The 25,566-nt window shown below is 36.6% G+C and overlaps 1 protein-coding gene across 2 annotated transcripts; it reads right to left on the bottom strand.

The window, feature by feature from the left end:
- Positions 1-2,925: 2,925 nt before the first annotated feature.
- Positions 2,926-5,759, bottom strand: atp5mc3a (ATP synthase membrane subunit c locus 3a). Of its 2 annotated transcripts, none has more exons than XM_059343588.1 (5): positions 5,703-5,759; positions 5,406-5,502; positions 4,542-4,616; positions 3,595-3,785; positions 2,926-3,490 (listed from the first exon to the last, which is right to left on the bottom strand). In XM_059343588.1, exons 2-5 carry the CDS (start codon positions 5,442-5,444, stop codon positions 3,376-3,378), a joined length of 420 nt encoding a protein of 139 aa, XP_059199571.1. In that variant the 5' UTR covers positions 5,445-5,502; positions 5,703-5,759; the 3' UTR covers positions 2,926-3,375. The 2 variants fall into 2 exon arrangements, with proteins under 2 accessions (XP_059199571.1, XP_059199572.1); XM_059343589.1 differs by lacking the exon at positions 5,703-5,759 and adding an exon at positions 5,615-5,665.
- Between the last annotated feature and the right edge of the window lie 19,807 nt (positions 5,760-25,566).

Here is a 25,566-nt window from a genome sequence, read left to right on the forward strand (position 1 = left end):
GGGGAAAATTTCATAACTCTATTCTTGTGGATGAAACATTTTGCTAAACAAAGGATAACGTTGCAACATAGTTTGTCGTTTTTGTTTTGCAAAAGCATACTGAAAGTGAGATCGTCTCTAGAGATATCAGCTAGAAAAAATGTTTTCTTACAAATTTTTTGTTTGATCCAATTGTGAATGTTGACCCAGAATGCTTGTATCACATCACATGAGAAGAAGACATGGTCCATGGTTTCATTCACTAAAGTGTTCTTAAGATTAAACTTAAAACAATTCTTAAGAAGAAAAAAAGATGTTCCTAAGACTGTTCTTAAATGCTATTGCCGTATGTCTTCTTAGTTTTCTCACTTAGGACGTTCTTAGATTTTTAACTTAAGATCACTAGATCATTAATTAAGTGGCATCAAATAAAACAACTGCCTCCGTGATTTACTAAGAGTACATTGTAGTGTAATCTAGGAATAGGCCGACATGTCACACAGCCTGAAAGGCCAATTCTATTATGTCAACTGCCAGAATAAGCTTTATGTGATATATTCCCAAAAAAAATACCCTGACCAACATCATTGAACAAAATTTGTTAACACATTGTCTAGGGTTAAACTAAATATTAAAGAAATCAAATAAATGTCATACAAATTTGTTCAAGTAAATACATTTCAAGACTAACCTTTTTACTGTAGCTGTTTTAAGACTACGGAGGGCTTCTCTTAAAGTTGTGAAGAAATATGAGAAGAAATCTAAGAACTTTGTTTTCAAGAATCTCATTTGTTCTCAAGTTCTATCTTAGGAAAAAAATTAAGAAGAAAGTGAAGAAAAAAACGAAAGAAAAGACAAGAATTTCTTCATGAATACCACATTTTCTTACATTTTGTCTTAAGAGCAAAGTTAAGAAACTTAAGAAGCATTTTTCTCTTAAGAATGCTTTGTGAATCCGGCCCCAGATCAACACCTTCCACTTTAACAATGTTAATTCATTTGATTTTATTGATGAATGATTAATCTCATGATCCTGCTTGGTAAATTTCATATACACAAATCTGAAGTTGCTAAAGCATCCCCCTGTTTAAAAGTTATTATACTTGACTTTGTCACATGCATGTAAACACTCACAAAGGTTTGTCTGGCATACATTATTATAACATTATTATAAACAGTTATTTGGTGATCTGTCTAGCATATGTTAATTTACTGCCCGCATTTTTTCTCTTCATGTGTTTCTTCATTTGTTTTTAGTCTGTCATATTGTTCTTTCTTTAGTTTTTCCCCTCTATATTTGATCTGAAATGGCTGTCTTTTTGTATGTTATTACAGAAATATACGTGTTATACAGTGGTGGAAGAAATATTCAGATCCCTTATTTAAGTAAAAGTACTAATACCACACTGTGAAATTACTCCACTACAAGTAAAAGTCCTGCATTCAAAACTTACTTAAGTAAAAGTACAAAAGTATCAGCATCAAAATGTACTTTAAGCATCAAAAGTAAAAGTACTTGTAATGCAGAATGGACCGACTCAGATTGTTTTATATATTCCAAATATATTACTGGGTAATATATTGGCTAAAAAAAACAAGTTGAATCACTTTAAATGTATTTTTTATGTTAAATCTTGACCTGAAAAGTAACTTAAACTGGCAGCTAAATGTAGTGGAGTGAAAAGTATATATATATATATATATATATTTTTTTTTTAACTCTAATTGTAGTGGAGTAGAAGTATTAAGTTACATAAAATGTTACATACAATGGTACTTAAGTACAGTAGTTGAGTATGACTTAGTTACTTTCCACCACTGGTGTTATATTATTATGTCAATTCATGTTTGACTTAAATGTTTATATGTATGTATATATATTTCAAGGTTTTCAGATGTTGGTAACAAATGTGGTAACAATGATTATTGAAGGTAAAAAAAATATTAACACTTATTTTAAATGTGATGATTAACAGTTTATGTACTATTGTTTAGGAAATGTCATATTCATAAAGCACTTTTTAATTTAAACCCATATTTTTAGTTGTTTAATTTAATTTAATGTAATTTTGCCTATCATTAGCTAAAATTTATGCAGAGGTTTTTTTCTGAGCCAGTCTGTCACCATCGTATTCCTTGAAGAGAGAGACAGGATATCTTATGTACCTTCTTTTTTGAGTCTACTAAAATATAAATTGTGTAAAACTAATCACACTATCAACATTTGGATGAGGTAAATTGTACATAATTGCCAGATAAAAGTTACTCCCATCACACTGGATTTTTATGTGAATTTAGATATCAGGACTCTAGTTTATAAACACTGCCAAAAAGTATAACTGTCACACTTTGTGAACTCTTTAAATATTTCTTAACCCATTTCAATTTTTTCTTAAATTGGTTTTAAACTCATTTTTGTGAGCACATGAGAAATGTTCCTTTAGTTACGTTTTTTTCTATAAACTTCAAAAAACAAAAAGATATACAGTTTAATCCTCACTGCAACTACTGATTTTTATCATTTGGATTTGTGTAATGGATTTATCAAATCACTGGGTATATAAAATCTGAAAGTCCATTACCAGTTGGCAAAGCCCTCTAGAGAATCAAATGAGAAAAAAATTGCTTGTGACATGATTTGGGAGGGAATGACTATTATATTCTCATATTAAAAAGATAATGTGATTTTTGTAGGACCTGTAAACCAAAGTAGTTTAAGTCTGTTGAATATGACTCAAAGGCTGGGACATCTCTGCAGCACCAGCATGCTATTTTGACACATATTTCACCTCTCGTGACTTGAATACTGTAAGTCAATTTTACAATTTCAAAAATGTTTTAATTGTGCAGCCCAAGTCAGATGACCACAATTAGGTAGTTGTTTTTTTAAACCCATAATAGCCTTTCATGACATTCAAAAAAGTAAAAACCCATTATATAGCTCAATTATATCATCTAGATTTATTCAGTGTCATTTACAAAAGCAAGCACTCGCTTGCCATCTAATTACAGTACTATTTAACTGCATCTGAACCAAGAATTCAATAAGGTGGACCCCCAAAAGCTTGCATGTGATGTGCAGAGAAAACAAGGCTGATTGATGTCAGGTTGAAGTAGCTGCTTCACAGAAAAGATGACATTCAAGAAAGCTGAGTGCTTTCTGTTGTGCTAGCATGATATTCCAGACAAAAGTTACCGCCATCGTTAAATAGTCAAATACATGTATTTTAATCACGTAATTTCTTACATTTGTACAATACATGTTTTGTGTGTTTTGACAGTGTCTGAAAGACTTGAAAATGTACATTTCCATGACGCCAACACGGAACAATTTTGGTAGCCACAATAAAATATGTAGTCACATCTGTAATGAAAGTGTTGTATGACAGCAGAGTTTTACATAGCAAACAGGATAAGGAAAGCCACCATCAAACAGAACAGTCCCATAGCTTCAGACAGAGCAAATCCCAGGATAGCATATGAGAACAGCTGCTGCTTCAGAGATGGGTTCCTGCAAACAAACAAAAACAAACGTGTCAATGAAGAAAAACAAAGCTTGCAGCAGAAGTTTATTAATCCGTGTGAATAACATTCTCAGGATGAGAGAGAACAAACCTAGCATAACCGATAATGAGACTGCCGAACACAGTCCCAATTCCAGCTCCGGATCCAGCTACTCCGACTGTGGCAGCTCCGGCACCGATGAACTTTGCAGCGGTGTCAATGTCCCTGCTGATAGCGCTGGTCTGGAAGCCCCTCAGTGTGGCCTGGGTGAGGGGGCTCTGTGGCATCACAGCAACAGTGCTCTAGAGCAAGAAAAAAATAAAATAAAACCAACAAACTTTACGTTTAAAAACAATGGCATGACACAGTTGATGCACAGAGCTGTGTTGAAACAGATATGATTGATAACTGTACACATTTTTTGTTTAAAAAACCGAAAGCTAATAATTTTTCTGTTAACATAAGCCGAAGAGTCTCATGCTTGTTTGTATTTCTATGTTATATCTCAAACAATACCCTGAAAAGCTGGTGAGTGAACCATGACCCTTATACTTTTGTAGTTTTGGAAATTATGCTGCAACTCAATTACTTTCATCATAGATAAATGTGCTGAAAATAGTTTGATTTATTCTTGCCTAAAAAAAATAAATTGTGAAAAATGTCCCAATTTGTCAGAGGCCAGGTTTTTTTTCTTGTTAGAAGTTTTTGAATCTTGTTTTGTCTGTCTGAAACCCAAAGATGATCAGTTTAGTAGGATTTGAACCAAACAAAAAAAGCAATAATCCCCACCTGAGACTGGAAACAGCATTTTCTAATATGTATGCATTAAACAGTACTTAAATGATTAATCCATTATCAAAATAGATTGTTTTTTCTGTTACTGGACTGCTCAATTAGTAGTTGTTGCAGCTTGACTTGAGGACGTTTTGCTGTCAGAAGGTCAGACTTATTTTAAACTGCTTTGAGGTCTAAACATTTGTGGACAATTAACATTTCTATATAAATAAATGTTATAAAGGCAGTTGCAGTCACAGTAGAAAGCCTGTTTGATTTCTTACCTCTGTTTTCAGCTCTGGCCTGGACAGCACAGAGGCAGAGAGGGGTCTGTAAAGAGCCCGGGAACCAGCACGGACCTGCAGCAAGAGCAAAGCAACACAAATTTAGTTAACATAACCCATGTAAGCTAAACAAGACATAAAACAAATTGATGGTAACCATTCCAAGACTGAACAGACGTTAAAGGTCCCCTTGTCAATCAGTATCACTCACAGCAGTGTACACACTTTATGACCTGTGGCCTTTATTGTGAGTACAGTCTGTGCTGTCAAAGTCACTCCTGCTTAGTTTGATGATTTCTGCTTTAGCTGTGATGCTGGCAAACGTCATAAACATTAATAGCATGCTTTATACCACACTGTCCTATTGTAATATGAACTGGTTAGCCCGTTAGATCTAATGGAAACAAAAATATGACCTTGGAGAATGACTAATAACGAGGACTACAAGTATTTGAGAGCAAACAATGCTTAAATGCATTAGGTGATAGTTTGTGTGTTAATTGCACGGCCCTGTTTTAAGTTTACAGGTAGAAGTCTGCACTAAATTCAGCTAGCTGAGGCTTGTAATGACCTTAGCTAACGGCCATCATTAGAAATGTCAGCAGCAAGCTAAAGCAAACACAGCTGCAGTTTTTTTGCAAGCTAATTTACATGCACGGTATTCATAAACATTTGCGCTACATTTCCACCGTTGAAATAGTCCATTATTGTGTGTTTTAGCATTAGCTAGCCTGTTAGCCTAGCTGCAGATACCCTTGCCAGTCTGCTGCAGTCAAGTTCAACCAGAGGCCCAGCGGGTTTATTAGTCATATAAGGAAAAGCAGGACTCACATCAACAGCATGAAAACACGAAAAGTAACTCACCAGAGCCGGCGTGGAGACGAACTTTGCACAGGCGTACATTTTCTGCTTTAGGTAGTATTAACCGGTTCGGTCAAATCTGATTGAAGCCCGGGTCTCTCTGAGGAGGAAAGACCGGAGAGAAGTAAGGTCAAACGGGTGTAAAAATGCTCCACAGAGAAAATAAAGCCACTCATATGTACAAATACATCCATTCTGCATGCTATCCTCACTTGTAGGCTGCAATGTGCAGTTAGGAGAGAGGATGATACGGGATTTATAAAGACAAGATTTTCATTCAAACTGCCATTACACACTTACCGACTGCAGAGGTCGAACCACAGTGGAAGAATGCGCATGCGCGACGTGATGTATATAGAGGCCCGGATGTAAACGGCTGGAAGGTCATTTCACAGAAACTTTATTGAGACACGATCACAACAACAAGGCTCATTCACAAATCGTTGTTTACATTGTTAGCATTATCTGTTATTCTGTCTCTGTCTCTATGGGTGGGGATCACTATTTGATTGACGTAGGTCACTATGCGTGCGTAATTCACTGTGTATCGTCACCCTGTTAAAATGATAGCCTAACTCATTTTTTCAAGTTTTGCAGGAAACACAAAAAACGTCACCAAAAGTGTAACATATGACATTTATTGATCATTTCACTCAAAAAAGAGTTAACAAAGGATGGCTATTGGCATAGTAATAACACTGTGTGTACATTATACACTTAAGAGAAATAAATGACTTAGGCAATTTTCTGAACATGCCTTTGTGACTTAAGCAAGATATGGTAACACTTTATTTTGAAGGTGTATATAAGAGTCGCACAAGCCTGTCAGAAACATGACATGACAAGTATCATGAGCATTAATGTTACTTTAAAGTGTCATTAATGTTCATGACACATTCCATGTCATGTTTATAACACCCTCATGTCACTCTTATGTAGACACCTTAAAGTGTTACCAATACTAGTGTCAACAATAAAACACTGATAAACTAAACTGATAACTGAACAATCTCCCTCTAGCTCTTCTTTGCTGGGTTCTTATCTGATGCCTATTATGTGGCAAATTGTCAAAGAAGTGATGATCTTAAAGGGGTAAAATCACATGATCTGATCAAATGAGGATGTAGGCAATTTTACCATAGGTTGCTGGCGTCATGAGGAGATGATTTAGGCAAAAAAAAAAAAAGACAAAAAATGACTTAAGTGATTATTTTAACAGTGTGACGGTATGTAATCTCTCTGTGCATTTATAGATTAATCATGCAAGATGCTTTGCTACAATGATCATGTGCTAATATTGTTTTTAAACTATGGTTAAACTAAATAAATTTACTCTAAATACATTTACTCCATCTACTTCAACTTTCTATGTCCTACTTAGAGTAAGATTCTATATTCACAAAAATATATATTTTATGTTTTATTGCAAAATATGTGTCTTCAAGGGAAAGTAGACTGTGTTCAGCCTTCATTTCAATTTTAAAGGTTTCCTCAATGTATTTCTCAACAACATACAGTGTGTGTTTACTGCTTTACCTGTATTGTGTGTGTGAATATAATTAAGAAGAATTATGAAATTCATTATGTTTACTTAACAGTTTATAGTTATATGGGTGGACAATGACAGCTCCTGATGGTCTGGATCAGGGATGGGCAACTTAAATGCTGGAGGGGACCACAATTTTCCATCGACACTACCACAGGGCCACATATAGGACCGTGCACTTAACCAGATATGATGAAACTGCAATTTTAAATATGTTTACAGTGCAGTAACTTAACATATTTCATGCTCAAATGCATTTATAACAGTATAATATAATAAATAGGAATACAAAAGGTTTGAAGCAAATAAAAAATAAACACTTACTGTGATTTCAGCAGACCAACATTAATTGCAAGAAGTAACTTTGTGCATTTTTACACTGCACTTTTAAGATTTCATGCTCAAATGCATGTAGTTGTACTGAGGGCCACTTCAAGTGAGGGTGCGGGCCGTATGTGGCCCCCGGGCCTCCAGTTGCCCATCCCTGGTCTGGATCTAACACAATGTTGAATGTCAGCCACAGATATTTTAATTTTCAGTGAAAGTGAGTGGAGGAATCGAGGGTAAAACAGATATTCACCAAAAGCATTAAGGGTAGAATAATATGTGGGTTTAGTTAAAACAACAATCTATTAAAGGGGAAATACACCTACTTTTGAAGGTCATATATGCCATTAATGTGGTCTAAGAGTCAAAAATATTAGTAACCATGAACAATTCTTTCTAAAATCCAAAAGCTAGAATGCTAAAACTCAAATTTCAAAGTTTAAAGCCTGCCCCATAGAGAATGAATTGGAAGATTACACTGAGAGCATACGGGGTAATGTTATTTCGGTAGTATATGAGCACTTTTTGGTTTCAGAACTGAGAACACTATGGTAGAATAAAGCTTATTTGGGTATAAAAAAAGAAAACATAATTCATTGTCCATGAACAGCTCCAGATTTATTCCTACGATATCACAACTTGACTTACTTCCCTGTTTCTGGCTTCGAGAGAGTAGCTCATGTTCACAATTCTTAATGACCTTTCTTAAACCATGAAAATTACTTTGAATTCTTTATTTAGGTGATCTTCCAATTTAAGCCAATAGAAACTAACTTGCTAAGGGTTCGGACCAGCCACAATGCTAAATTGGGGCTGGGGCATTAAAGTGTGTTAACTTCCAGAAACCAGATCCATGGTCGGACTCATCATTTTGATTTCAACTACATACATGTAAAGCTTTGTGAATGTTTCTTGCACAGTTGTGAGACTATTGCAGTGACAAAGGCTATATAGGATAGGATAAGATATTCTTTTATTGATCCCCATGGGGGAAATTCAGGTGTTGCAGCAGCACAAGTACAGAATAAAACTGATTTAGATAATAGAAATAAAATAGAATAATAACATAACATAAAATAAAATATAAAAATAATATAAATAAAATAAAATAAATGTAAGTAAAAATTTAAATTAAATTATTATATATAAATTATTATATATGAATAAATATATTTTATCATGAAGACACACAGAGACTCGCAAAGTAAAAGACCTCAAATTATATTTTCCTATTAAAAGAAAAGCTAAATCCCAACAAACGACCAGAACCAATTCAACAGTGTTGCCTTGTAGCCAAGGCGTATTATAGATTATTCCTCAGTTCAATAGGTCTTTGTTCTCCAAAAACAATTAAAAATTGTATCAAAGATGATGGGTGGTGTGAGTTATCTTAAGTCAGCTCAATATACACTGTTGTAATGCCATAAAATACTCAGTAGTGCACCAAAGCCGTGGCTAAATATAGTCCTCCAAAAGTACTCTATTTACTGGAGTCTTCAAATGTTCCATTTAGTGTAAACACCATATCCAATAGATTCATTGTGAAAACTGAATGTGTTGCAGTCAGAAAATGTTGAATACTGTTATATTTTACAACTTTAAAGCTCTATAAAGGTGGAAATAAAAGGGCACATTTGGATTTTTATTGTGTTATTGGATTTCTTTAAAGCTGCATTCACTATATTATGTAGTAAGTTTGGGTTGAATGCAAAGTTACATGAATTCATGGAGTTTGTAACTGTTGAGGTAATGTTTGTGTCTATATGTATGGATGAGTGTTGGTGACAGAAATGTATAACTTACTTTATAATATGTATAATAAATAAATGTATGATTATTAGACACTAAAATGTTATTGTAGGAATTACTGAAAAAATTCTTAGTTGACCTCGGCTTAACTGTGGGAATGAGGGTTTGTTCCAAGGACGGAAATTCTTGGCTGTGGCATTATTGTGGGTCAAACCAGGAAATAATGGCAGTTTAGATGAGGTTAGTGTGAAAACTAATTTCTGAAAAACAATGAGCTTCCCTTTCCTGTATATTTTCGAACAGCACAGTGACGCCCTTTTCTGTGGACGAAGAAGTAGAAATCCCATTTTCAAAGGTGTTATGAATGTTATTTTAAATTAGCATGACACCTGCACCTCATCTAAAAAAACATATTTTTTGGTCAAATTTTCTCCGTCCTGTGGTGGCAGGAGAAACAAAATTTCGACCAGTATTTCAAAATGAGTTTTTCCCTCATAACAAAAGCTGCCTGCCGCTGTCCACCACTATCACCTGTTGTGGTGTGAATTTAACACCGTGCCCGGAGGGACTGATGGCTCAGGGCCGTGTCTGTGCATCTCGCAGGCTGATGGTGGAGCTGTAGGCTACCAACACCGGGGCGGTTTTGTAATCGTGATGAATGACTCCACAGCAGCTGGTCTGTGATGGAAAGGTAATGAGCACAGGGAGTCTGCCTTTGCTGCACGCTGGCTTTAAGAGAGGAAAGTCTCAGTGGCTCCTCAGGTATGATCTTTTCAGTTTTACAGCCAACATGAAGAAGCAGATTCAACCAGTCAGGAGATCATAAACTGTACGGACCTAAAGAACACAACAATGGTTCTAATGCATTAAAAAATAACAGAACAGATGAATATAAGTAATTCCTATTGCATTGTGTTTGATTATATCCTATTGTGTTCTATCCTGTTGTATTCTTTTCTATTCTATCCTATTCTGATGTATTATGCTCTATCATAATCTGTTCCATTCTACTTGATTATGTTCTATCCTATTCTATTCTGATGTATTATACTCTATCTATACTCTATCATAATCTGTTCCATTCTAATTGATTCTGTTCTATCCTATTCTGATGTATTCTATTCTATCTTATTCTGTTCTATTTTAATCTTCTTTTTTATCATATCGTATTCTATTCTATTCTAACATATTCTGTTCTATCATATTCTATACTGTTCTGTTAACTCTGATGTTCTAACTAGTTCTCTTTATATTTTTCTATCATATTCTGTTCTGTTCTGTTAAATTGTATTCTATAATGCTGGGATGTATTCTATTCTATCATATTCAGGTCTATTGTATTCTATTTTGTTCTATTCCACCCTATTCTATATTGTTATATTCTATTTTGGTCCATTTTATACTATTCTATTGTAGTCACCTATTCTGCTCTTATTCATTGCATTCTATCATATTTTGTTGTTTATTGTATTCTATTTTGTTCTATTTAACCCTATTCTATAGTTATATTCTACACTGTTGTATACTATTCTAATTGGTTCCATCCTGTTGTGTTCTATTTCATTCTATTCTATTCTGGTGCATTCTATAATATTCTGCTCTTTTCTATCTGTTGTGTTGTATTGTTCTGTTAGCAGTTTGTTTCATGCGTTTATTTTAAACTTGTTCAAGTTGCTGTACTGGATGTGTTCCAAGCAGCTCTTTTTTTAAAGTTCATTTCACATGATTGAATGTATTATCATGTGTTAGTGAAAACCTCTGCAATGCTTAAAACAAACTTTTGAACCATAACCCAGGAAATAAAGATCAGACAATCTGGTAAAACTATGTCTCAGCCAAAAACCTGTTATTGCAACATTATACAGCCAGTCCGGCCTGAGGGAGTAAAGCTTGAACATTATTTATATACCAACCAAAAACAAGGTCATTTCTATAAAGGTCCAGCAGAGGGTGCAATAGGGTCTAATGTGATCATAGCCTTTGTTACCAGGGTCACGGTAATTGCACAAAAGAGATGAGAAACAGACTCTGCACAACATTATTCTAAAATTCACTGTCCATATTAATCAGAACAAAATATCTTTTCTTCTTGATATACATCTCAATAATTACAATGTAGATAAAAATATTTCAAACCAATTTTTCTGATACTGTACCTGGTTTGGTTCTAAATCTCAGTCTTCCTGTTTATTATGCCGGTGCAGAAAGAGAGAGCTTTAAAAACAAAGCTACCATATGACAGATCTTTAATTTAACATTGCTGAAATAGTACTTCTGTTAATGCCAATGTAAAATGTAAGAATGTATTGTAGGCCCGAGTGTAATGCAGACACTTATAGGTCAGAGCTAGCCGTATGATAAAACATGAAGATTTACAATATATTAATTGCAAGACGGCACATATCAAAGTGGCCGTTAACTACCCGAGGTCAATGTCATACTGTCTAATTAACCGGGCAGCGGCTGTGTGGTCCTACATGGCTGTGGAAGGTGGAGAGAGCAGCCGATCTCACGCACCCCCCACCACCTTTTACTTCCTCCCATTCAGAGGCACGCACGCGCTCGCTGTCTGAGTTCTTGCATAGAACACTCCGAGACATTCCATTTGCATGCCCGCCCCATCAAGCTGGATGCACTCAGACTGGTAATAAAAGGCATTGACCCCCTTAACCTTTATGAATTACAATTTGTGCCTGCAGCACGTCCTGTCAGAGGCCTCAGAAAAGCAGGCACCTCAGCCGGGGTGTGTGCGTGTTGTTTTGCAGTTGTTAAGGAGAGGGGAAAAGGTTTTTACAGCTCCTCGTCGGAGCTCCTGACAAGCAGGGAGGAGGCGGTCTGACAGGAGAAGCAGGGTAGGGAGGGACTGCAGCGCTGCTGATGGCTCCATGCTAATCTCCATTCCTGGATGCTGCACGAAACTACTGAGGCTTCCTTCTTTGTCAAGACCAAGGATACACAGCCTGTAGGGCTGCAGTTCATCTGTGCTCCACCTCGGATATCTTATTCTCACATACACACAGTCCCCTCTCTATTAACTAAAGCTACTAGATAAATCTGACGGCCTCTTATAGATAAACTTGGCTGGGATTTCATCGCAAGCTGTCTGAATTAAAGGAAAGGAAAGCAAACATTCTTAAATCTGATTTTGTGGACATAAAGAACAAAGGAAAAGATGACCAACTACAAGATCAAACTGCAACACTTGTTGACTGTTTTGGTAATACAAATGAAAAGGATTGAACTACAGAAAAAAAAAGATGTCATCCACATTTATATTTATTTTGCAGCTGCCTCGACTCAGGATCACATAGTATACAAGTATTATCTTCATGGACATGTGACAGACTATTAAGCCAACTTTCAATGTATCCATTTAGTTACTTTGTTAAATCTTGGTGAGATCAAGACCAAGTTCCAAACATACAACCAGTGCTGGGGAGCAACTTCAGTTTCAGCAGTTTCATGTAGCGGCATTAAAGTAATTATATAACAAAACATATGTAACTGTCATCCAGAAAAGTAACTGATAATAAAATATTAAATTAGACTTACTAATCAAACTGAACCCACGGCACTTACTCTTGCTATGTTTCTTGACTTCATCCGTGCTTGTGTTGTATTACTCACATTTGTATGTCGCTTTGGATAAAAGTGTCTGCTATATTACATTGATGAATTGTAAAATGTTGGGATAACATTTGAATATATTATTTTCTGTAAAAAAAACTATTATGTATATATCTATATCATGTAGATATATATAACATTCATTCTGTGTCTATGCATCTTTTGGCCATGCAGAAATGGCTTCTTTTGGCATATTTTGAGACAACGCGGGTCAGCAAAGCTGTTGGGTCAAAATTTGAATGCAACACCATCAAAGGTAGGATGTCTAACGAGGCTGTCTCTACGGCCAGTGAGACTCCAGTCATCGGGTAGGATCAGCTTAGATTTTGAGTGTCATTTATGATTGGTTCTCTTATTTGAATTTTGCACTGCCTCTTTTCTGTCAATCAAACCAATGGCACTGCTCTAGACAAACTGAGTGGCTTGTCCGACTATACCAAAGTGGGTGGTCATTTCGTCGAACAAGAATGGCTTTCTGTGCTGGAAATTCGACAACATTCTAACCGTTACCCTGAAATCAGAAAGGGGCTCTAACAAAAGAGTTCCAGTAACATCAGTGTAATGCCTTTTAACAGAGGTGATAAAGCTTTTAACATAGAAATGCTTGATATCAAACTGGAGGAAACAGCTACAGGTAACGTAATGTAACCGCAGCCAATCACATAAAATAAATCACTTTAAGACTTCTTTACCATAACTGCACAATTATAATATAATTTTTGGAAAATTATTTTTTTAAGTCATCAAAGGTCATAAGTAACATGACTTAAATTATTAAAATAGCTATATTACTTATTACACTTAAATAAGATAACAAGTGCTGTCATGACACTAAGTACATATATGTACTTCATTGCAGTACGATTGTAGTATTGAAAACCACTACTTACTTGGTTCAGAGAAATATAGCTATTAGTTTAAATTTGGTATGAACAATGTTTTCTGTTTTTCCAGTGTTTCAAGTTAAATTTCCCATCGTGAATGGTTAAAAACATAACCTTTCACTCCATGAAAGACACAGTGGGAGTTCAGAAACCTGGCATCCGTATTATAAAATCCTCAGACATGTACGGTTTAAGGCTCAAGGCTCAGAAACTTGTGAGTGTAATTTGCATTTGTCGTTAATATGGCATAAAGGCATCATAAAAGAGTTGAGATTGTGCTTTATTGTGGTAGGTTATTTTTTGGATACTGTATAATGAGTCATTATTTATTAAAATGTTAATTATTATATTTAATGACCTATATTATTAGATTAATATAATATTTTCAGAGACACAGAGACGACATGTAGCAGGATCACGAGAAAGCTATTTGTAAATAGCCGGTGGCGCTAAAAAATAGGATGTTGCTATTTCTCCTGGGTGGCACAGTTAATAATTACAACAGTGATCATCATGCACCATGATAACACTAGCAGCTCTATTCCCTGAGCTGAAGTGGAGAACAGGTGTAAAATCAGGTGGAAACTGAATCCAGGTCACTTTGTTTTAAAGACCTGCACAAAAAACAGCAGCTCTGCAAAGACTGGGCTCATAAATTGTTTAACCTGCGTTGGTCGTACAGAGAACCTGAGAACCTGTTTCATTCAGAGTGGAGACAGCCTTCGAGCAGCTGCTCCAATAATCCACAGTAGGAGTAGACAGGCAGATCTCTGATACTGCTGGAAATCATCCCACAGAAATGCACCCAGCATTCTTTATCTCTGAAAGATATAAAGGACATTAGCATTCACAAAATTGATTTCCCAACAAATCCATAATAGCACTGATCTTTGTGCAGCTGGTGAGCAGCGCAGTTGGAAGTGTTCTAAGAAATGCTGAGGCTTGCAGTATCATTAGTCTTTATCCTGACTTTTTAGCTAAGTCTGTAACACCTCTATATCCACTGCATGCCCTGCGCTAAGGGATGTTCAACTGAACAGCGTTTTATTAAATAATTCCCTAACAGCGCTACTATAATACCAATATTGGCTGGATTTGAAATAAAACTGACATATTCTCACAAACACTAGCGTGAACTGAGCTTTATTCCTCTTTCCTTCCTCTGTTTAACATCAGGAAATTCAGGCAGTGACTGTGTGAACAGGAGCGTGGCTGACAGGGGCAGCCGTGCGATGATTGGTTTACGGATCTGTGCTTTTTCTAGTGACTTCAAGGTCACTGAGATTTACAATGAAATGGCTTATGACACTTTAGTAAAAGCCGCCCAAAGCTGATGACAGGAAAAGAAAACGAGCCGGCCACTTTAGAGGAATCTGCTTGACCTCATACTGTGATCCATTACTAGGATGTGCTGTTGTCTGTTTTTATTATAACACCTAACAAAGATGTGCGCGTTAGTTTCAGCAGACAGAAGGTTGTTAAGGACGGCATATGGAGAGTGGATTTGATAGACAGACAGTATATGGTGCACACAGTGTAGTAGATTAGAAGAAGGGTGCATTTCAAGCTCCAGTCAAACTCCTGTTACAGACTACTACACAAAAGAGCAATTAAATATGATTTAAAGGCCAATCTGTAATGGCAGTGTGCTGCCCCCTGTTGAAATATTATTGCCCTACTATTTACTGTTTCAGATGGTGATTTACTGTGTTCTGTCTAGTTTGGTTTATTTCAGTTGTAGCTCCGAAATATAATGCGATTGTAATAGTATTATCCAGCTAAATATATGTTGGAGGCTGTTATTACTTTGTTAAATCAAACAAATCTCTTTTAAAACAATGATGGGCTCAAAATTTTATTTTACACAAACATGTCACTCTTTAACTAATGTGAATACCCCACCCCCCCAAAAAAAATCACCAAACAAGCAAAAAAATAAATGCAGGCTTTGTTTAAGTCATTAACAAAATTACATTACCAGCACTTGGATATGAAACTTGTTACACATAAAGTGATTTTCAAGGCATGTTTACTTTGCACTCATATGGAACGCTGTTGATTTTTATGAGATGCATATGGCTGCATTTTATTGTGCTCAATTAAAACGCTTTAAACTAGGATTAACTTTTTGCAGCGGCAATCCGTTATATAACGTCTCCTTACTGAGAGCCGTACACGGCGCGGCTGCTGCAAATGTCTCCTAAGCACAGCTCACAGATTGGGGTGTCAAATATGAGGCTGTCACAGCAATATTTAGTGGAAAAGCCCTTCCTGCTTTTAATGGCCTGACCTACATCCCAGTTCAGAGAGCTAATAAAGGCAGTCTGGTGGAGGTCCTGGAGCTGCACAATGTCACTCACAGATCCCCAACTCAGCAAGATCCGGAATGCTCAATTAGTTGCTTTTACAAGCCCCATTAATATGCATTAACTCTCTTTCCAATGTAGGGGCGCAGACAAACAGTCGCTGCTGGCCACATATCACCCAAGTAACAGGTCTTTTTTAACCCTTTCTAAAACATAATGAATTTTGGCCTCATAAATACCTATTGTAACAGAAATAGAAGTGTTGAAGCTACTTTATGCTTCTACAACACTGCAGCTCAGAGGGAAATACTGCAGAGCTTTAACAATTATAATCAAACTGGAAATAACTTTTTATTTTTCCAATAAAAATGCCAAACTTTTATGAAATCCAGCTTCTAAATCGTGACAGTACTAAAACAGTACATTGCTACTTAAACATGATTTTGTCACGTTTAAGTAGCAATGAATAACCATACAGACATGATAACCATTTATAACGGAATAGTTAATACTAAAACACACACAGGGGCCATTATTCTGATTTTGATAAAACAGGGCGAGATAGTAACAGTTGCCATTTTGAGAAACTAGTAATAATTTCTTGACCTTTGGTTGACATCAATGAAACATGGACGCCACAATAAATACAGATTTTAACATTTGCTGCATCAGTGATACTTAAATATTGCTGTTACAGTCAGAACCAGAATCAGACACACCGCACATGTGTTGGTGCACACAAGCATCTGTTTAAGGGGAAATGATGAAGCAAATTAAGTTGTTTGACTGTTGGGTGAAAAGTTCAACTAACCTGTCAACATCACAAACAAATGTGCAAACATTTAACTGACAAACAACCAGATTAAAACTGTAGAAAAACATGCATCTTAAACTATACTGCAAAGCATAGACCTCCATAAGTGACACATGAAGGACACTACTTGAAATGTAATACTTACTAATACTTATTGTAATAAAACAGTTATTATTTTATGTCACATTTTCATCATTAAGCATATAACTGCATTGTAGCCATCTTAATAACTCAATAAATAAAGTGACTATTTTTCAGTGTCAGCAGCCATTAGCAGATGTAATAACATCTCAAAGTTGGTGTTGAGCCCTGTTAAAGTACATTTGGATTATAATACTTATATACCTTTAAGTAGTGATTCAATGCAGCACTTTTTTTTGTAAAAGAGTATATTTACAGTGTGCTATTTTTACTTTTTGTCATGTAAAAAGGATCTGGATACTTCGTCTACCACTGTCAAAATATGGTTTTAAAGTATGAAATGAGTTTGCAGAAATCTAGTGGAAAAACCAATAGGAATAGGAAACCATAACATTTACATATCATCATTTAACCTGCCTCAGCTCCAGTCTTGAACAACAGATAGCTCACCACAGAAACCTACACAATCTGGTACCACTCCTCCCACACAATAAACCGATCTGGCACACAGCGAGCTGAATCAATCATGGCACTTTATTATCCTGTCACTAGTCTGCTTCCTGCAAGTGTGTTTACCCTGTCCATGGCCCTGCAATTGTGGCTGTTCAGTGTACATTAAGACAGACATAATTGAGATTGTGGGCGGCCGAAAGTGCAGGGCTCAACCTGTTGTCGTTAATCTGTCATATTGTCGAGAGTCACAGCAGCGGTGACCTATAGGAGGCTCCACCTTGGAGGCACGGCTGATGGCGCTTTGTTGTTCATGGCATAGGGCCTCACCTATTTTAAGTTTATTGGTTTGCCACCAACGGAGAACCCAAAGAGAGCGTGATCTAGTGCCCAACCTCTGACTTCAATTTCTCTGCTCTGCTCCTAATCCTTGTTAGGTACTTTATGATTAGTAGTGACGCTCTTAAAACTATTCACCTCCACATTACACCGTGGTATTCATGATTTGAGTGATTAAGGATCAGACTGGCTTTCTTATTTTAAAGTGTTATGATGAAAAATAAGTTGGAAAAACTCAAAGGACCGAACAGCCAATGTGCGGCATAATGAAAGCCTAATACTGCGCTTTGTAATATACTAAATTATACAGGCAATCAATTTGAATTAATTGGTAACCCTTCAGATGGCAGCAGATTCTTGTTAAATTAGATTACTGATGGTTGTGCTGAAAATTCGCCTTCACTTTGTATAAATTAAAGCGCTGGAAAAGCATTTACAAAATAACAAGATATAAATGAATGCAATCGTACTGTTGGAAAAGGTGCTTTTCACAATCACACAACATATTAGAAATAATAGCTAAATCTTGCCTCAGCGGCCTGTTATTAATTACCTGGCAAATAAGACCTGTCTGTTTTCAAACTGAGTTATAGTGGTGGTGAGAGATCACCAAAGAAAATTAAACAGCAATCAAAGTACATTTCTATCATCATAATTCTGATTGTCAGATCACTTTTTTCAGGATGGCTCATAGCAGCACAACAAATCCTAGTTTTTATTAAGTGGCTCACTTTGCTGCTGTTCATATTTTATATTTATGTTGCGTCACACATGTATCCTGCATTCTTGTTATTTCTGGTATGCAGCGTGATTTATACGACAGGGAAACATGCCGCTATGAAACTGAATTTAATTGATAGTTAGAGAAGGCGTAGCTTCTAAGGAGTCATCTGTGGCATCCAGTGTGCAAAGCAGCACGATATGTTTACGCCACACTAACACAGAAGCAGTAGCAATAACAACAAGCCCCCTGGAAGATTTTTATCACATCATGCATGCCTTTTAACCAGCCTTGATTTCTGCACTGCAAAAATTCACAATCGCTTAAATCTCAAAGAGGACGTAAGTATCTGGCTCTGTGTCTTCAGAATGTGGCTTCTTTTATAGCGGGGGGTTATATCAGCCTGGAGACCCATAAGTTATGAAATGTCAGGATCCTATGCATTCTAATTGAGTGTGGAACAGTTAATGGCTGTGGAAATTCAGCCACTTGACGTCTTATTCCCCCGTGTGCCGTTTCACAGCCAGGCCCATGAGCCTCAATTAAATGACAAAATGGGCCCATTCTTGAAAATAACAACAATAAAAACACAAGCCTATATGGCAATAATATCAGGTCTCACCTTGAATCAACAATGGTCACAGCTTGCAAATGACTAAACAGAGACACTGTGATAAGAGCAGACACAGGGGGGCTTATGTCAGGTATTTCTTAGCAGCTCAATACAAGGATGTACTGTACTACTAAAGGGCTACAACTAACAATTATTTACATTTCAATTATTTAATCCATTAATTGATTAGTTGTTTGGTCTATATAAGGTCAGAAAATGATGAAAAAGTTTCCCAAAGCCCAAGATGACTTGCTTATATGTCTTTTTGTCCATAATTCAAAGAAATCCAGTTTATTGTTGGAGTGGAGTGGAGAAAGTTTTTGAAAAACGGGGCGAAAAAAATCACATTTAAGAAGCTGGAAAAAGCTCAAACTGGTAAATCAATTATCAAAATAGTTGCTGATTAATATAATGGATTAATTGATTAGTCGTTCCAGCTCTAAAGTGCTAGAACAGCAACTAACAATTACTTTCATTATAATTAAACTTGAGGTACTTTACTTATTACCACTTCATTCTACTTTATATTTCGACTACACTACAATTCAGAGGGAAATAATGGTCTTTTAACTCCACATTTACTTGAAACTTAAACATGATACACTTATATGATATGATGCAGTAATATACTTCAAATCTACCCAGTAGCACTAAGTATATAAATTGGGTTCACATTAATGAACTACAGCATTAAAAAGATATTGCATGTATTTGTTAGTTATTAAAGCAGAATGATATAATAATTAGAATATAATACAGTGAAAGGAGCCATGTGAGTCTGCATTTAGCACATATTCATTGTCTGTAATTTCTCTGAAGTAATATTTTTGAATTCAGTCCTTTTACTTGTAATTGAGTGTTTTTTAACTATGGGATCCCTACTTCTACTTAAGTAAAGGAAGAGTAAAAGCTACTCTCTTACTCAATCAATAGATTAATCATCTGGTTCATCAAATGTCAGAAAATAGTCCAGAAAATGGCCCTCAATATCCCAAACCCCAGATTGACACCTTCAAATTTCCAGTTTTGTCTGAGTAACAGTTCAAAACCCCAAATATTCAGTTCAATTTCATAAAAGACACAGAAAACCTGCAAGTATTCACGTGTGAAAACCTATGAAATGTTGGCAATTCTTCAAGAATAACTTAAACAATGATCTATATATTTGCACATTAATTTTCTGTCCATCAACTAATCAATTTAGCTCTATACTGTACATAAAGTATAAATAAACAAAATGTTAAAATATGTCTGAGTGAGAAAACCATTTAATTACTTCAAGCTGTCACAGAGCAGGTAGAACTCGGCCTGTCCACTGCACCCACAGGACTTTGAGAAGTTTCTCTCAGACTTAGGCCTACTTTTTCTTTACAAACTAGATCATGTCCCAAAATCTCTCCCCCAAAACTTAAAGTTACCTATGTGTTACTGAGTAAAACTTTTAAAATCCAGAATCAATAACGCTTAAACCTTTTCCCATTTTCAGCAGATGTCTGCAATCCATAAATACACATGGAGCATGTCCTATTAAATCCTGTGATATGGTGAGGGGCTAAATATTGACCCAATCCTGATTGGAGTAGATTTTTTTCACACTCTTGCTTATTGTTTTTATGACTCTTTGACTTTAACCCCTTTACTGCTTCACTGATTTCATGCAACAAACAATAGCTTTTCAATAATTCAATTTATAGCTCGCCATAAATGGAATTCAAAGGACAATGCTGTTGCAAATGAACACGGACGCTGCTTTTGGCTCCAGCAACATCCCGCTTGCCAGAGGAAAGAGAATATTTATTTTACGGTTGCCTCACATTCCCATTAAAACGAGGAGCAAGCTACATTTCCAAGCGCATGGTATAAATGTAATATACAGAGTTAAAAGAGACAGATGGTGGAGTGAAACTCTCATGTGGCAACGCTGTGCGATGGTACCACTGCAGCCAGTGCCAATGAAGGAATCCTCCCAAAACCATCCAAGGCCAGATTAGATCTATTAATACATGTTCATATGCCTGTTCACATACATGTTCACATGGGCGGCCTGATGCACATGTGGCCACATCTGGTTCATCATTTATTGTTAATGCCAAAACACTGAGAACGGGGAATGGATCTAAGACACAAGCACAGAAATGAATTACCATTCTATTTATTTATCCGGGCCTTTCTGTCAGTCACAGCAATAATCAGAACTAACTCATTCAAATTTTGAGAAAATGAAGGATGCATTCGCTCCAATTTTCAATTTGGAAGTGGCAACTATGGCCATGATGAATGTCTGAATAGTCCATCTTCTTCCTCTCATTTCTCCTAACCTTTCCTGACAGCTTAGATATTGCCTACCTGGTAATTTGCTCTGCAATAATTGTTACTGTGAGATTTCCCCCAGCTTTTAACAAGGATTCTTAACACCCTCTGTAGGTGACAAAATGCAATTACAAACACAAGTGCCCCATCGTGACTGGTCATCAGCAGCTGCCACCTCCATTCCCCAGCCCCAACTGGCTCCATTAATGGGAAAAAAACAAAAAGACATGCAGACAGATTCAGCAAACATTTGCTGCGAATAAAAGTTTAATTAAAAGATATGAAGCTGTTTTATTGATTAACAACATCAGTGATTAAACTGTACGTCTGACATTTTTTTCCAGGCTCGCTGTTTTGTTCCCTCTCAGAGATCATTTATTTGTTGCGCGGCCCTGTTTATTGATAAGTGTGTTTGATGAATGCAGATGCGGCTGTTTGGAGAGTGGGCTTGCTGATGGAGCGATCATATTGTGCGAAACACCAGGCGCAGGCGAGAACAGCTGTTGCGGCTCCTTCCACTGGGACGCCATGTTTCACCACCACCCCGAGCGCACATGCAGGCGCGCTGCTGTAAAGCTGCAACCAACATATTCACAGCGTCCTAACAACTCTATGAATTTTATGACACATCACCAGAGCGCTCTCATCTCTGTCCAGCAATAAAACCTTAATTATTGGACTAATTGCTATGGCTATATTCATCCCGCTGGTAATCCGTTGGTGATTACATTTTGTGTTCAATACCAGACTTATCCTTTAATTAAAAGGATTATTAACCTTTAAAGTAGAGCCGTGTGGGATTAAACCCTTGAATATTAGTGTCAAAAGCATTCTTGTACAAAACAAGCTGAGAATGAGGTGCATCATTTCAATCATAATCAGGAGACTGTGGGCTGGTCGACAATTTAGCCTTTTTAAGCTGACTTACAACAGCAATAAGCATTCATCCACATCTCCTACAGACTGCTGACACATCACTCCTGGCGGGCTAACAATCAGTGCAAATAGATGGATAATGATACAGCTCCGACCATGGTGAGAACAAGGTAAAAGGGTGAATGAGTCAATGGTCAAAAACTAAATATACTACAGGCAGCAGGATCTTCAAGGCTTCTCACCTCCGATGCTGCTGGGCTCAAAGTTCAAAGTCATCCTAAGTGGAGCATGAATTAAATCACTGGTGCTCTAGAAAAATAAGAGTAGGGCTGCAATTTGACAAATAATTTGACAATTAATCAAATAATAGTGATCACAGTTTTGGCTTCCCACAGTTAAATAAACATGATTGATCCAATTAGGGTTACAGTGGTAGACGACCATCACGGTATACTGTGTGAAAGTATGTATCACTTGTGACCTCTCTCACGTAAGTCTCAAGTCATTTGGTCGAAGTCACAAGCAAGTCCCAAGTAATTTTGTCTTGGGTATGTCAAACTGAGTCAAGTCCTTAGTTAAGGCAAGTCAAGTCCCAAGTCACTTCACAATATAAAGTAATAATAACTCAACGGATGACAGCAATATTATCCAACAGTAAATTAAATTATTTTTTTTAAATGTGATCAACATTGAAATATAATTTAACTTAAAGATTGGGTTTCAATGTATCCATAGTTTGCAGAAAGGAAACGTTACAATGCAAAAGTTTTATTCAAAATGGGTTTATTGGCAATATCAATTGTTATCAGGCTAAAGCTAGCTAGCTACAGAGATACAGATTGTATCTGGTTATCTGTCTTATAGACATCCGTAACAGCAAAGCACTACATCATAAACTGTGTCCAACTAGCTTGAGATAAAAATGTTTTGGGATAATTGTATTTATGTTTTACTTCTAGGCAGGCTGTAATTCTCATGAAAAGTGAAGCAGTGAGTCTTATAGCTATCCCACAAAATGAATTTAATGAATCTCATTGGTGTCCACAAACTCAACAAAATTACTGCATCTAGTAGTTCTGTAGTTATTTGCACCCTAACCCTGTTTTTTTTCCGAACCTTCTACAAGTGGCTTTGCTGCCTTACGCTAAGTAGTCAGTATTATAAAGTGACCAATGTGTTTATAACAGCAATCATCACCTGTTTAAAACATTGTTCAAGAGTTTGAAACAGCGACCAATATTTTGTTGGATATCATCAAATACAGCGTTGCACTTTTCGTGAATGTTCATGAGAATACAGTGTTCTGGGAGATACACTCTGAATATGATTTGTATATGTACAATAGCACAACATGAAAAGTGAAAGCTGTGTTCTTTTAAATCCCTAACATCCCCAAAATTCAATCAATAATGGCAATCTCAATACTGATCTAAAATAATCATGATTAACATTTTAGCTTTAATCATGCAGCCATAAATAAGAGTGCATTTTTGGACAATGAAGGGTATAGACAAGTCATTGATCTCTGTGAGGCCTCTTCATGTTCACCTGTATTCAAAGCTGAAAGGAGGCACACGGGCTTCGATTAGCATACGAATACATGAATGTAAAAGATGTTAAGTTGATAGCATCAGTGTCACCGCGGCTGCTGTGGTCATCCAAACGCAGCATCATCTTGTCTGATCAATACCTGCCCTCATCAATAATGTAACAGAACTATTTGGCACCAATGAGGCAAACGTGAACCATAAGCAGGAGACCATGATGCTGAACCCGCCCCCTCCACATCCACCCCCCTGTAGCTGAGTCAAGCAGTTAGAATCAAGAACTGTTTGCCCATGCCAAAGCCACGCTGCATTATCCAGAGCAAGTCTTCATTTGAATGTCCTAATTAGTTAATTAGTTGGTGGTTAAGGATGATATGAGCATCTCATCAATCTCTCTATCTCTAAAAATAAACACCCTGGGACGGCGGTGGTGAGTCATTAGAATACTGATGACTGTGGGAAGTGTCTGTGAGGATTAGAGGTCTGCTTGTGACACTCCATATTTCCACAAACCACCCGGCTCCATAAAGAAGACTAAAGAGCCATTGCCTGTGAGCATTGTATGGATGACAAACCAAGCATGACATAATGAGTTTACAGAAAGTCTGAGGAGCTCAATTAATGCTTTTTCATGCGTAGCTTTTGGGATCCATCTCGATGTTTATCACTGATGGAGGGAAAATGATAATTAGACGTGAGAATGAAAGTTGTTGTCATACACACAAATCATCAAAACAAGCTGATTATAAGAAATTGTACGTTATGACTTAAGGTTTATTACCAGCTTACTTGGTCGACTTTTAACAATTACTTGAGGCAAAGTAACAGCACTGCAGACAGGGTTTGTTCCTTATTTCTGCAGTGGAATATATGAAAAAAAGGAGGAGAAGAGAGGGGAGAAGAGGAGGAAAGAATAGGTTAAAAATAGTTAGCATATGGCAGCATATGATTGAGTTTCCAGGGCTCTGAAAATTCACTCTAATTATTCAACGCTATCCCTCTGTCATCCTTCCCTATATGCATCCCTTTGCGTGGAAGTGCAAGTGACTCCAACTAATATACATAATTCTGCTACTTAATTGGCACGGATCGGGTGAAAGTGGGCTAGGAAACCTCCTTAGAGACTAATAGGGGCACATATCATTGGCTCCATCAGAACAGTAGTCCCTTAGGTGATAGAAGTCAGCAAATATTTCATGAGCTGCACTATCAGAGTACCTCACCTCTGGAGTCCTGTGCACTATCCTGCGAAGAACACTTCGGAAACAGTTCTGCTGTCAGGTGTATTTATAGCAGGCGGGCTTATGACTGATGCTAATGCCGTGGAAATTATGCAGTGCACTATTGCTGTCATAACAATATGTTAGACTTAAACAGGAAGGTTAACTAAACTAGTCATTTAAGCTATAAGTGGGCCACTGGCGTACGTCTGCGTCCACGGATACGGATTAGGCTTAGAGCTGCAGTAACTCCAAATGGTTTTCATAGACGTGGACCTAGATTTACCCTGGTGTTAATTTAAATAATTCTGTGTTAGAGGGTAAGATTAGCTCAAGGGCTAAATGAGGTATTATGTTTAATTGATACTGAGAAAAAGTTAAAGGTTAACCTTTTGCCAGAAGGTAGACATTAAAGCTGTACTGACTGTGCTTTTTTCTTACATTCAAAGCCTCAATTTAGATTTTGAAATTAAGAATATATGTTGTCATATTTTAAATAGTCATCACCCTAAAAAAAACGAAAAATTTAACAACATTTTAATGAAGTAATTCACCAGATTAAACAACATCAAGTTTCCTTAATGAATGAACTCATCAGTTTTGTTAGATTACTGCTAAACCGCTCTGGAGTTATTGGAAATTTTTGGATCATAAGAGTCAGAAACTATCTTACAACAGTGATGCAAGAGCTGAA

The sequence above is a fragment of the Centropristis striata genome, chromosome 10, assembly GCF_030273125.1.
Source record: "Centropristis striata isolate RG_2023a ecotype Rhode Island chromosome 10, C.striata_1.0, whole genome shotgun sequence".
Lineage (NCBI taxonomy): Eukaryota > Metazoa > Chordata > Actinopteri > Perciformes > Serranidae > Centropristis > Centropristis striata.

What these genes read in the sequence shown, in the direction of transcription:
- atp5mc3a (XM_059343588.1), bottom strand. Translation starts at nt 5,444, where the DNA reads ATGTACGCCTGTGCAAAGTTCGTCTCCACGCCGGCTCTG. An exon ending in TCGTCTCCACGCCGGCTCTG is followed by an intron (nt 4,617 to 5,405) that starts GTGAGTTACTTT and finishes CTCTTGCTGCAG; the next exon opens with GTCCGTGCTGGTTCCCGGGC. An exon ending in GGCCAGAGCTGAAAACAGAG is followed by an intron (nt 3,786 to 4,541) that starts GTAAGAAATCAA and finishes TTCTTGCTCTAG; the next exon opens with AGCACTGTTGCTGTGATGCC.